Source organism: Macrobrachium rosenbergii, chromosome 11 (assembly GCF_040412425.1).
Source record: "Macrobrachium rosenbergii isolate ZJJX-2024 chromosome 11, ASM4041242v1, whole genome shotgun sequence".
Lineage (NCBI taxonomy): Eukaryota > Metazoa > Arthropoda > Malacostraca > Decapoda > Palaemonidae > Macrobrachium > Macrobrachium rosenbergii.
In genome coordinates this window covers 50,487,281-50,501,096 of record NC_089751.1, presented here as the reverse complement: position 1 = coordinate 50,501,096, position 13,816 = coordinate 50,487,281, and the positions used below count along the sequence as shown (strand labels likewise).

At 32.0% G+C, this 13,816-nt stretch overlaps 1 protein-coding gene across 32 annotated transcripts in view; it reads right to left on the bottom strand.

The window, feature by feature from the left end:
• LOC136843439 (phosphatidylinositol 4-phosphate 5-kinase type-1 alpha-like) overlaps positions 1-13,816 on the bottom strand; it is a 350,658-nt gene that overhangs the window by 22,446 nt on the left and 314,396 nt on the right. For 5 of the 32 annotated variants that reach the window (XM_067111937.1, XM_067111940.1, XM_067111943.1 and 2 more), the window contains one exon: positions 6,937-7,073. The exons of 26 other annotated variants lie outside the window; for them this stretch is intronic. In XM_067111937.1, the coding sequence (XP_066968038.1) occupies positions 7,071-7,073 (3 nt within the window). In that variant the 3' untranslated portion in view covers positions 6,937-7,070. Of the gene's footprint in view, positions 1-5,480; positions 7,074-13,816 lie in introns of those variants that run through there. One more of the 32 variants, XM_067111962.1, reaches the window with a different exon arrangement.

Below are 13,816 nucleotides of genomic sequence, written 5' to 3'. Positions count from 1 at the left end.
GAGACAATGAAAATTTTTAGCTCCCATTCAAGCTCATTCCATCACAAAAGAACAAAGGGCATCAGATGATTAAAGGCCGGTCAATTCACACTCCAAAAATGGATCATGAATAAGGGCTTGCAAGGTTAAATTAGACTTGTTTCATGGCAAGAACCATGAAAGTATGATCCATGAGGTAACGATAATTTTCAAAAATTTATACACAATACCTTTCCCATTAACAGATAAAATAAATATCAGAGTACTAATAGTGAAATATAAATGTGGAATTTGGTCATTTTGGTTTTTTCTTTTTCTTTTGCCATCCAAGAGCACTTGATTTTAATCAAAATGTTAATTAATACTAGCTTCTCTATGAAATACTATACACAAATTCTCTGGAAAAAGTAAAAGCTATACACATTCTGTATCCTAAATTTCTTTATATTAGACACTAAACCATTCAAAGGTTAATCTCTGGCAAAGGTCTTAGTATTGCTCTTTACAATCAAATGAAATTATATAATATTCCTGGAAATCTAGTAGGAAGACAGTGACACTTTTGTGTATCCTTGCATAGCTATTTTGGATAAAATTATCTCTATTGTATACATTTCACATTAATGCAACAAAGTTATCCAAACTAAAATAATCAGGTCCTCCAGATTTTTAAATCCTCAATACCTAAACTCAACAGAGATACCCTCAACTTCATGTTATAAAGATAGAGGGACATCAATGTCAGCCCTAGTCCCTATACTGTACAATATTTAACCACACTCACTTAAGCATTTTGCTTTCTTGTGGAAATTCTGCAAAATACATATTTAAATTCACTCAAATGTCTTGCTTTCAGTAATGAACTCGGGTATTCAAATTCACAAATGCAACATAAATCCTAAAATCTAGAACCTATCTCCTGAAACTTCTTCCCAATTACATCTCTATGAATTAAAATTTTGATAAGGTTATATCTTAACTATATCAGGACATAATAACCAAAGTTTACTATTACAACTCTCAGTCTAAAAGTCAGTACTATAACAAATCAAAAATTGTTGCATGAAGCTATCTGTTCTATGAATTTCTCAACTCGATAGACATATTTGACATCACTGCATATAACAAAGCAATAACTTAAACATGCAATATATCAAAATTTACATTGTTACTTTATGAAAAGCTTTTATCCTTGAATTCATGGTTAAAGTATTACCATAATGAAACCCATCCATTATTATTTTTATCTTGAGAAACATTTTCCTAACTTGGTCTCTCCATGTTGTATCCTATGCTTTTTTCACACAAAATGGAAATAAGTTCCCCCTACAGCCTTTAAAGATGTACTTTTAAGTGTGATGACAAGTGAGACATATATCTATTTCTTTATGCTACTTAACCTGGGTTCAAAAAAATTGAGTTTTATTTTATGTATATACTAAGCATATCTTAGAAGTCATCACCACATCATTTTATTGCCAGCAATTCAATTTTAAAGTCAAATTTTCTATTCAGTAGGTTAGACGCAGTGAATTCTTTCCATGTGCTTCAGTCTTGCATACTTAGAGCTTGAATTCATAAGCCAACCAGGCCTTCATCTATCAGACCTTTTTCCCATGATGTTCCTGGTCTCCCCTGTCTTTAGCATCCTACAATTTCCATATCAACCAATTCTCTGATTAATCCTTACCCTGCAATTTACATGTCCAAACCATCTCAATTTTTGACACCACCCTAATAATAAAATACATGGGTCTAAGGGTGTTAGCACTATTTGGGTCTCTATATGGATTTGCAAATAAAATATCAGCAATCAGCTATTGCAGAGGGGTTAAGTTTTACAACTACAATGGTGGAGATCCGACTATGTATGTGCAGTGGACTGTTTAAAAGGAGCCATTCTTGACAAGAGCTCAAACATTAGTTAGGTAATGAGTAACCATCTCCATTGTACTATGGATAATGCACACTTCAGGATTATGAACGTATGTATAAATGAATTCCATGAATCCACACATTAAAACATATACATTTTAAATATATTAATCTTTCAAGATGTTGCACGTAAAGCAAATCAAACCTAAAACAGGGACAGAAGGCTATCTATCGAAGAGAAAACCATAAAAAACAATTACACAATTTACTCAAACCACTGACAAATTTTACTTTAGAGCAATTTGTAAAGTCAGTAAAAATATAATAACCATATAAGGACCTGGACTTAGGACCAGGTAATAGTTCAAGGCCATATTCAAGCTTACTTACACCACCCCATACATTCACATTTATAAGTAACAGTACCAGTGTGTGTGTGTGTGTGTGTGTGTGTGTGTGTATTTGTATGTGTAAATATATCTAATATTTGTTCAAATATGTATGTCCGTGCATATATACACACACACACCTAGATACATAATCATACTTATGTACATTAAGCTCATTATAATGGAGACAGTACAAGATCTTATACCAATTCACTCTATTATATTTAACAGTGAACCCTCACTATCATAAATGATGGTAGTGAAGGACTGAGTCAAGACAGCAAGTCTCATCCATACAGACATTATATGCCATCCTGAACCTCAGACTAAGATGCCTTCACTCGACATACTTATATACAAGGGGCATTAGCATGAGCTGACCCTAGACTGGATGGTGGTGAGTCTGGACAAGAAGCATTACGTTTAATAAAAGGGACTGGCTAGTAAAGGGATTTGTACTCATTTAAGTACAACAGACACACAATATATGTAACTTCTAATACAAGAATAACAATGTGATATAGAATATAAACAAATTATACAGCCACAAGGAAAGTGAACCAACAGAGCAAGATCTTTTGCCTAAACTGTAAAGTGTTTTGAAGCAAAATGCCTTAGAATAAAGGCAAAATATTTTGCACTTTGTTGTCCCATTTTTCACTTAGCCATGCAAATATACTGTACAATACATACATACATATATATATATATATATATATATATATATATATATATATATATATATATATATATATATATATATATATATATATATATAGGGTGTCCATAAAGTCTCTTTACAACTTAAAAAATATATGACAAAACCCATTGATGAGATCTCTTAGTCAGATTTGTTCTATATACTCAGCAGTTATCAAAGTTTTTAATCACATTGCATTTGTGTATTTCAGGTACCCTGTTGGTGAAAGAGGTACTGTTAAATGAACCTAAAAAATGGCTACTCCTCAAGAAAAGCCACGTGTGTCATGGCTTATTGGAACAAAATCGGATATGCAGACTTGGCAAAACTACAGAACTAAGCATGGGACAAAAAATTTATGGAGACAGGGACAGTGTTGGATAAAAGGAGTGGACGACCAAGAACAACTGAGGAAAACATCGATTGTGTAAGACAAGACTGTGCTCGTTCTCCTACAAAGTCCACCCTGTGATGCTGCCAGACACTTAAAGCTACCACATTCAGTGTACAAGTCCTACACAAGAACTTGCGACTGTACACTTAGAAGGTGCAACACATACAGGCATTCAAGCCAAATGATAAACCAAGACGAAAAGAGTTTGCAGTTAACATGCTAGAACAAATTTCTGAGGTTGAAACATTCCTCAACCGAGTTTGTTTTAGTGATGCGGCAACCTTAGTGTTTCAGGGAAACTGAACGCAAATAATGTGAGAATTTAGGGATCAGAACACCCCCAAGTGACTAAGGACTTCATCGAGATAGTCCAAAGGTGAATGTGTGGTGTGGGATCATGTGCAATCAAATCATAGGTCCATTTTTCTTTGAGACATCAATTACTGCAGATGCTTATCTTGACCTTTTGACATAACATATGGCACCACAACTAGATGACCTTCAACCAACCATTATTTTCTAGCAAGATGGTGCACCACCACATTGGGGACTGCATGTTTGTGGGTTCCTAAATCAAACATTTCCAGACCAGTGGATTGGAAGGGATGCCCAATTCCCTGGCCACCTTGTTCACCAGATATCACTCCCCTGGACTCCTTTCTATGGGACTTTTATAAGATTAAGTGTATCGAACAGAGATATAGGACATCACTGATCTTAGGCAAATGATCACTGATACCATTGCCACCATTGATGAGGCTATGCTACAGTGAACATGGCAAGAAATCGAGTACTGTCTTGATGTGCTTCGATCAACTAATGGTGCCTATACAGAGGAGTATTAAATGAGGCAAAAAACTTCAAAATCTACTAATTTTATAATAATTTTCACATATTTGTCTGTTCATTAGCTTTTGTAATATATTTTTTAAACCGTAAAAAGACTTCATGGACACCCTGTATATATATATATATATATATATATATATATATATATATATATATATATATATATATATATATATATATATATATATATATATATATATATATATATATATATATATATATATACACACATATACATATATATATACAGTATATAAAATCATAAAAGCTGATGGTTCAAGATAAAAAAAAATTGTTATTGCTGGATTTTTTCCTCAACCTCTGAATCAAGAAAGCAATCATGAAGTGAACTACTACTTTAAAAGTTCAATATACCAAAGAAGGCTCATTAGCAGCACATCAAAATCTATCGTCCCAATTTTCTCCAAATAAACAAACAACCTAAAAACACTTGGAGCTGTCATATTGTGAAAATCAGCTGTAAGGAAACTTGGTAAAAAGCACCCTTGATATCTTATATGCCATACATTCAGAACATAGGGTCAAAAAATATACTAAATGTACAGAGACAAGCTGAAACAGGAATACAGAAAGTTACATTAAAAAACTTTGGCTAAACAACAACAAAATGTGGAGAGGAATAACAGTGGCCCACAGCGTATGACAAATAAAATCTAATAATCGCACACTCACTATCCTTTTAGTAAATCAGCATTTTCTTCCTATACTCCTACCAAGAATTATGATTAAAAAAAATAACATATTTCCTCTTCTACAAAGGTATGTCTCAATCTATTCATTACAGTACTAAGCTTACTATTGATCATTACCTTTTTGTAAGTGAAAATCTATAAATATAGTAATGCTCCTGATTATCATCAAATATAGTAATGTTCCTGATTATCAAATACAGTATCAAAAGATTTTCAGAACAAAATTCCCAAGACTGAATAATCCAGAACTCAAACATGAAATTCAATAAAACGAAAACTGTTTGCCACCTAAAGCAATTTGAAAGGGAAAAAGAAATGGTCATAAAAACCATTAATGTGTGCAACGCTTTTCTTTTTTTACAATTATCACTCATTTACAAGGCTAACAATAATTTCAAAATCAGTCACACAACAAAAGACTTAAAACTATTCTATGGATAGAGACTCCTGACTTTCTAATAAAAGAACAATTCCTTTTAGAACTCAATTCTCATAAACAATTTATACTGAATAAATATGGAAGCCTAATCTCTCTTTTGAAATGATAAGTCCACAAGATAAAAAAAAAAAACTAAAAGCCAAGGCTGAATCTGTTTAAAATATCTAATAATGTTCTCATTCAAGTGTTTTCCATAATAGGAAAGTAAAAAATTGGGGTGTATCAAAATCATAAACTAATTTTGAGTATTTGTAAAACTTATTATTGCTTACAGTTTTAACAAAAGCAACTCAATTAAAAATGTGAACAGAAAATATTAGATGGGGTACATCATAAACACATACCGCATTATGGTTAAAAGCATTAGTTATGCTAAATCAGTGACACTTGGATGGCAAAAACGAGCCTACATTGGTATTAGGTACACTGATGAAATGCCATGGAAGAGCTTGTTAGTGCAAATCACAGAAATGTATTGCAAGCCAATTTTGCAGTTCAGATTACCCAAGTATCCACTTTCGCATATCCTACACCTCTGTTATCAACTGTGCACATGCAGATAATTCACTAAAGATAACATATCACAACTTTGCTTTGCAGATTCTAATCAGACTAACAAGTAGGCAATTGCAAAAAAATAACTGCTACAAATAGGACAAGAGCTCATAGGTTAGACCTCAGCACAATACAGTGACACAGTAACAAGACACAGACACAGTAGTTACTAAGATATAAAACTGAGAAGTGACTCAAATCAACTTCACCATGATACGAAAGTGATCTGCCCAATTCATGGCTCTAGTAACAATCTCAAAACAATAATCATACAGATTTCTACTATTGGCACTTTCATTCTCGAGCTGGAGATATTTATTTAATGGGCAAGGTATCCTATACATTATCACAGATACAATATCAAAACTTAAAATTATAAACTTATGCGACATAACATGAAGCTTAATTTTATCACTTTCACAGAAAACACGATTATAATCAATGTGCTGATAACAATTATACCTATTATCTACACTTCAAAATACAGTAACAACCTGACAGTTCTTATAGTTTATGTGTAGTAAAACTTCCCTCTGAACTCAAACAACAGCATGGAACTTACCCAAATAACAATGGGTATTTTATCCTGACAAAATATAAAAATCTCAAACAAAATGTAATAATTGAACCCTAAGGCTGGGAAAATGTCCCGTTTATGAAAATCCCACGACCCAAGATAACACTTCCAAACATACAATTTTATCAGTTAACATTAACAACAACTTTCTAAGTCTATTCATTTGCTTCCTAATGCTATCAATTTCAAAGCTACTGACAACCTCACTGGAATATTTGTTTTGCTTTTGCTAACCCTTGACAATCAATTGAAGCAATTATCGGCAAGTTACTGGTTTCATTATCAAAAGTATTATGGCTTCTTGTTTTGGTGAAACAGGATATCACAGCCAATGTGCGCAACCAACACCATTAGGCAGAGGAAAGTACGAATTCAGTAAATCTCATAGTACTAGAGTCAAGTGAATTCAGTTGAACAGACAAAGAACCTGAAATACTTTTGTCATTAAAAGTACAGTGATGAAAGTAGCAAGTCATATGAGGCTGGAGGAGAAGAAGAAGACAGGAGGGAGGAGGGAAGAGAGAGGGGGAGGGTCACTGTTGCTACCCATTTGGGGCTGTCTATCACCATTAAGAGGTGACATAGAAGCCTGGTGCAAGCTCACTGCAAGGTAAAAATGTCTTCCATTAATTCAAAATATTCTTGGGGCCTAGTATCAAGGATCACATATTATTCACAAAATTTGATGTCTTAATATATTGCATTGTAAGTGTTTAGTTCTAATAATGAGAGCAGTTTCTATATATGTTACATATAACAAATTTCATTCATAATCATCGAATATAAAAAAAATGATCAAAACGGTACAGCAAAAGCAAGCTGATATCATTAGTGATTTTCCATGCAAAATGTAATAAAAAGAGTCAAACAAATGAGGGAAAAATATATATGCAAATTAAAGTAATGAAAAGTCTTCAAAATACAAAATTTCCAACAAAGCAAATACGATCAACTACCATAAATTTTACTTGCACGCAAAACTAAACCAATGACTGCCTGATGTCACACCCAGCCCACATCAGCAAGCGATTATACTTGATTACAGGATTAACTACGTTATGCTCAATATCACTAGCATAATTGCACTCAAGGAAGCATGCAAATTTCAAAAGCTTCACATTAAAACACCTTCCTGGTATCTTAAATCTTCATATACTTCATTATAAAATTAAATAATAACACTTTCTATGGGACCACTGCATTCCATTATAAACAATTACAATTCCCCATGCAAAAATTACCACTCAAAATATTAATTACAAATGTTTACTGAATAAGTAATACATAATGCTTTCTTCTAGTAAAATTATATTTGTACATTCTTTACAGTAATTGTGTTGATATAAAGTACAGGAATAGTTTATATATCTTTTTTAATTCCTTGCCCTATTTTAGGGCATAAAAGGTAAGTAGCAACCTCACTCTTACACAGGTTGAGAAGTTCTTGGATAAGAGTATAGGTTCACCACAAAAGAGGGAAAGGGTTTCTTCAATCATTTCCCATACAGATTCATGGCTTGTGGTTCTGACTAGTATATTCAAGTATGAGGAAATCAGAAATTAAGGTGTCATGGTAGCTATTCAAAAATACATTTACATCTTATGAAAGTACATCATATATAGTACATATATTTCCTGGCAGTCTTTTATTTCTGTCAAGTGCTAATGCCCATGGCAAATCTTCAAGGCTAGCATCTTCAATGGGTAAACAAAAACTATCACTGCATTGCTATATTCATTTATTCCCATGGAGACTGCGGTTCCAGTCATTAACCAATGACCTTCTTTATGGCTAAGCTAGACTTAAAATGGAATGACAGCACAATTAGAAAGTACTGTAAATGCTATATTTCAGAGACCAACTGTCCCTCTCTTCAGGCAAGTAATGAATGAGAATTGTTACATAAAAGTGGTATTCATACCAAAGGTCCATAGGTCAGCCGTTATGTCACTCCAGTTGACAATTTCTCTTTAAATTCTTAACCCTTTTAACCCGTGAGACTATATACTGGCTTTTACTGCTTACTCCGTGTGGCGATATATAGACATTTTCAAATTATGCGCTTAAATAAGCCCAACCCACATCAGGAGATGGTTACTGTTTATTGGCTGACCATCTCCCTCCTTTTTCCAAGAAAGCCAATCAGATGACAGCACATCTTTCAGCCATATTACCCAGAAATCTTGTGATTGTTTACATTTTCAAGTTCACGCATGGCTGTAGTCTCGAGTGATTATCACATATATATATATATATATAAATTTTGTGATATTATATTAGAAATGCATAAGATACACTTATTTTTTAGTTATCAGTAATGACACAGAGAATAAAGATTGTGTTATATAAGAGCTACAAGCTCAGACAGTGTCGTAAATAAGGTTTTGTAATGTGTTTCTCATGTTTGTTGTCGTCAGCTGATGTCTGCTGTCTGCTGATGCCTGACAGCGAAACCTTAATCCTACAGGGAACATCAATTCTGATATTTTCACTTCAAAATACAGTTCATAAGCTTTAAATTTATATATAATAACCTATATTTTGGGAGATAATTAACATACAGTAAGTGACAGGAACAAAAAGACTCACCTTTCTAAAATAACATGCAATTTTATGTATGCATAGGCTCGCGTGTCATAATTATTAGCCCCGGTTAAAAGGGTTCATCACTGGTTGGAGGAAGATTTTATCTATATCATCTGAGACCCAGGCTCCTTTTGAGAGGTTCATCGTATTTCTTTGCTTAATCAAAGCTGATTTCACATCTGGCTTTAGAACCAAGAATTGCTGCTATAAATTATGTAACAAATTTCAGTTTATTCTGTGATTATGGTTATTTATGTGGTTAAAAACAGCTGAGCTCTGTCTGTACCTAACCGAACATTTAAGCTGTATTAACCTCTAGGGCAGTGATTTACCTGTAAAACAGATAAACATTGGTCTCAATCAAGGCAGAGGATTTCGTAAACTCCTGTCTTTGGGGACTGGCTTTTGTTGGACGATGACCAATCTTGCATCAGTTTTACAGGTAAATCACTCCCCCAGAGATTAATACGGTAGAAATGTTCAGTTAGGTATGGACAACAGAGCTCAGATATTTTTAACCACATAAATAACCATAATCACAGAATAAACTGTTGGTTCAAAAGGCAGATGGTGGAATCAGCTTTGACTAAACACAGAAATACAATGAACCTCTCAAAATGAACCTGGGACTCAGATATTATATATAAAATCTTCATCCAACCAGTGATTTAGAAGATCAAGGAGAAACTATCAACTGGATTCATTACTCGCCTGAAGAGAGAGACAGTTGGTCCCTGAAATATTGCATTTACTTTCTACATTTTGGCATTTTTATGGGCTCATGATATTTGATGGAATTCTGTTTTAAAAAAATATTTCACAGTCATATATATATATATATATATATATATATATATATATATATATATATATATATATATATATATATATATATATATATATATATATATATATATATATATATATATATATATATATATATATATATATATATATATATATATATATATATATATATATATATATATATACTATATATATATACTATATATATATATATATATAATATATATATATATATATATATATATACAGTACAGTGGTGCCTCACTTAAAGAGCAGTCTTGTTCATGAACAAATCAGATTACAAACCAGATGTTTGAAAGTTTTTTTTGTTCTGATTTGCGAACCATGCTTTAGGCATCAAACACACAAACATCCCCCCCTAAAAGGATCCATTGAAAGCACCCCAATCTTTTTAGTGGAGGATGGAGCATCATCATATGTAGAGTAGTTGATGAAATAAATTTGGGTTTAAAAATTACAACTAGTTTATTTATAAATGCAAGAAATGAAACAAAGTACATGTGTGATTTTGTCAATTTCAGGCATTGCTTTTGACTCCAAATCGTTTTGGACTCTGCTCATTATTCGTTTCTTTTGCCACAGGCTATAATACCTACTGCTTGAAGTTAGTGGCATACTTTATTAACTCCTCCTTCTCCATTGTGTGATGGATGAATAAAAATGTATTTGCTTTTTATTTATGGGATTACATTGAAAATAAGCAAGTTTTTAACAAGACAACTGTAATGCAACTCATAGTAAACATGTGTTAGTTAAGGTAACTAACATCAGCAAACAGCTGTTTATTAATATACAGTATACTGCAGGACAGTAGAAGCTTTGACATAATTTCAGAGATGAAAGCAATGTAAGCTAGTAAAGAAACAGTAACAATAACTCAAGGGATTCTGGTAAACGTGTGGTGTACTCACTAAGAGCGTCTGATTTGAAAAAAAAACAGTTTGGCGCTCAATCCAGAGGCAAAAACCCTCAAATCAATATTTGCTACTGTATTTGTATATAATTAAAATTGTTTCAATTCAAGTCCATGTTCTTTGTCCCAGAAAAACACAAAAATTTTTTTTAAAAAAATCAGTTTCTGAGGTTGGAACAAATTATTTGTATTTACATTATTTTAAATGGGAAAAATTGATTCAGGTCTCGAACCTTTTGGGTCACAAACTGCATCCTGGAATGAATTAAGAGGTACAACTGTATACATACTGCATATATATATATATATATATATATATATATATATATATATATATATATATATATATATATATATATATATATATATATATATATATATATATATATATATATATATATATATATATATATATATATATATATAAACATATACATATATATACACAAATACAGTCCACCCTGGTATTGCAGGGGATGCATACCACTACCCGACAAGAATACTAAACTCCTCTAAAAACACTTATAACTACCTATTTTGATAGTTCAAAACACCAAAAACCCTCTAAAAATGCTAATACCTGAATATCTTAATAGTTTTATCATATAAAGTGCATTTAGTCACGAAATTGTAAGAAAATACAGTAATTTGTGAATATTTCTCTATGAAAAATACTGCAAATAGGCAAATTTTCTGCGAATAATGTTTATACGTTTCATAGAGAAATCCGTGAATAGGTGAGTCTGTGAATCCAGAACTCCGAATAGGCAGGGGGTCAACTATATATACAGTAATACCTCGATCTTACACGATTCAAGTTGCGTGAATTCACAGACATGCAAACTTTTCGTTGGAACCTAACTAATTGCCATACGCAATTTTTTCACAGACATGCGACATTTGCAAATCCTCAAGAAACCCTGCAACAGTGTTTGTTTACATTTTTATGTAATCTATAAGTTTTCAAGCTTTTATTTGTAAATTGTATAACACTGAATAATACAAATAATAATTCTCTCTCTCTCTCTCTCTCACTGAGATGAAAGAATTTTTATGGTTACATGTATATGTTTATTTGTTTTGTATGATAAATAAATTTACGTAATAATACGTATTAATTTTCAAATATTAATATGATTAAATAATAATGATAATAATAGAATAACTGTAATTGCAAAATTTATACACTTCTACAGTAAATTATGCAATATTTTAAACAAACAAATATCATTTCTCAATCTTTTGTGAAACCTTTGAAGAGAGGGGAGAGGGCAAAGCTGCCAAATATGTCAATCGTTGCCCACAACGTGTCAAAGGATCTCTACATACTATTTTTCTCTCTCTCTCTTTCTTTCTTTCTTTTTCCTTTATCCCTCATAAATCATGAATTTCCGTCTCTTGATATCTAACGTAAGAATAACTTCTCTTTCTCTCTCTCTCTCATGTTATTCTCTCTGTCTCCATAACAATTCATAAATAATTTAACTTGATATTTTAAGTAAGGACAACTTTCTCTCTCTCTCTCTCTCTCTCTCTCTCTCTCTCTCTCTCTCTCTTTCGTGTGTTATTCTCGCTGTCTCTGCAATAACTGATAAGTAATTTCACTCTCTTAAGTAAGGACAACCCTCATTGCTCTCTCTCTCTCTCTCGTGTTATTCTCTCTCTCCGTAATAGCTGATGAATAATTTCACTCTCTTAAGCAAGGACAACCCTTTCTCTCTCTCTCTCTCTCTCTCTCTCTCTCTCTCTCTCTCTCTCTCTCTCTCTCTCTCATTCACAGTTACCACTCACACATTTTTACAACTTATTATATCTCTGTATGTCTTTACCTGTACAGTAGTTAGTTTAAATTGATTTAATTTTACCTGTACCATCTATGAACTGTAAATGTACTAGTGTGGCGAATAAGTTCTAAAACACAGAGACAGAATAACTAAGAGTTGTATTAGTACAAATAAAAAACACTGTTCGTTCATTGAAAAGCATTTCAGAACAAAGAAAAAGAGACACAGAATAAAGAAGTTCTTGAAAATGAGGTTGAGAAGACTTCTAAAAATAGATCGGCTGGAAGGGAAGAGAGAGAAATTCTCTTCCAACTCTCTATTTTTATGTCAATAATTTATTTATTTTTAAAGGGTAATGTATTAAGCTAACTTTTAAATGAAATTACAGTAACTTTAATTTCATTTGAAAGTTAGCTTAATACTTTGGGAGCATGATTAGGGTCATATTTAGTGTCTAAACTCTAGAAATAACCATTTATCAGCATTTTTAGGGACTGTGCCAAACTTTCACGAAAATTCGCCTTGCGCGAGGGGTTCTGAAATTTAACGTTGAGTAAGTTTGGGGTATGATTGTATGTATGTATGTAGGTGTGTGTATGTATGTGTATATATATATATATATATATATATATATATATATATATATATATATATATATATATATATATATATATATATATATATATATATATATATATATATATACTGTATACATATGTGTTACATACAACTGTGAAACCAGGGATTTCACAAAACCCCTGGAATTTTCAGGAATTCATGAAATCGGAGATTTGATCCACGAGGGTCTAGTACTAAACACTGCTAAACAGTGATCCATCTACACTGTTTTGCCATGTTTAGTACTAGCCTCTCAGGGATCAAATGCACTTAGGACATTTGATCCCCGAGAGGCTAGTGCTAAACATGACGAAACACATACAACCCCTGAGGGGCTAGTACTAAACATGGCAAAATAGTGTAGATGAATCACCGTTTCACCGTGTTTAGTACTAGCCCTCAAGGATCAAATGTTCCTGAGTGAATTGCTGATTTCACAATCTTACTGTAACATATATATATATATATATATATATATATATATATATATATATATATATATATATATATATATATATATATATATATATATATATATATATATATATATATATATATATATATATATATATATATATATATATATATATATATATATATATATATATATATATAT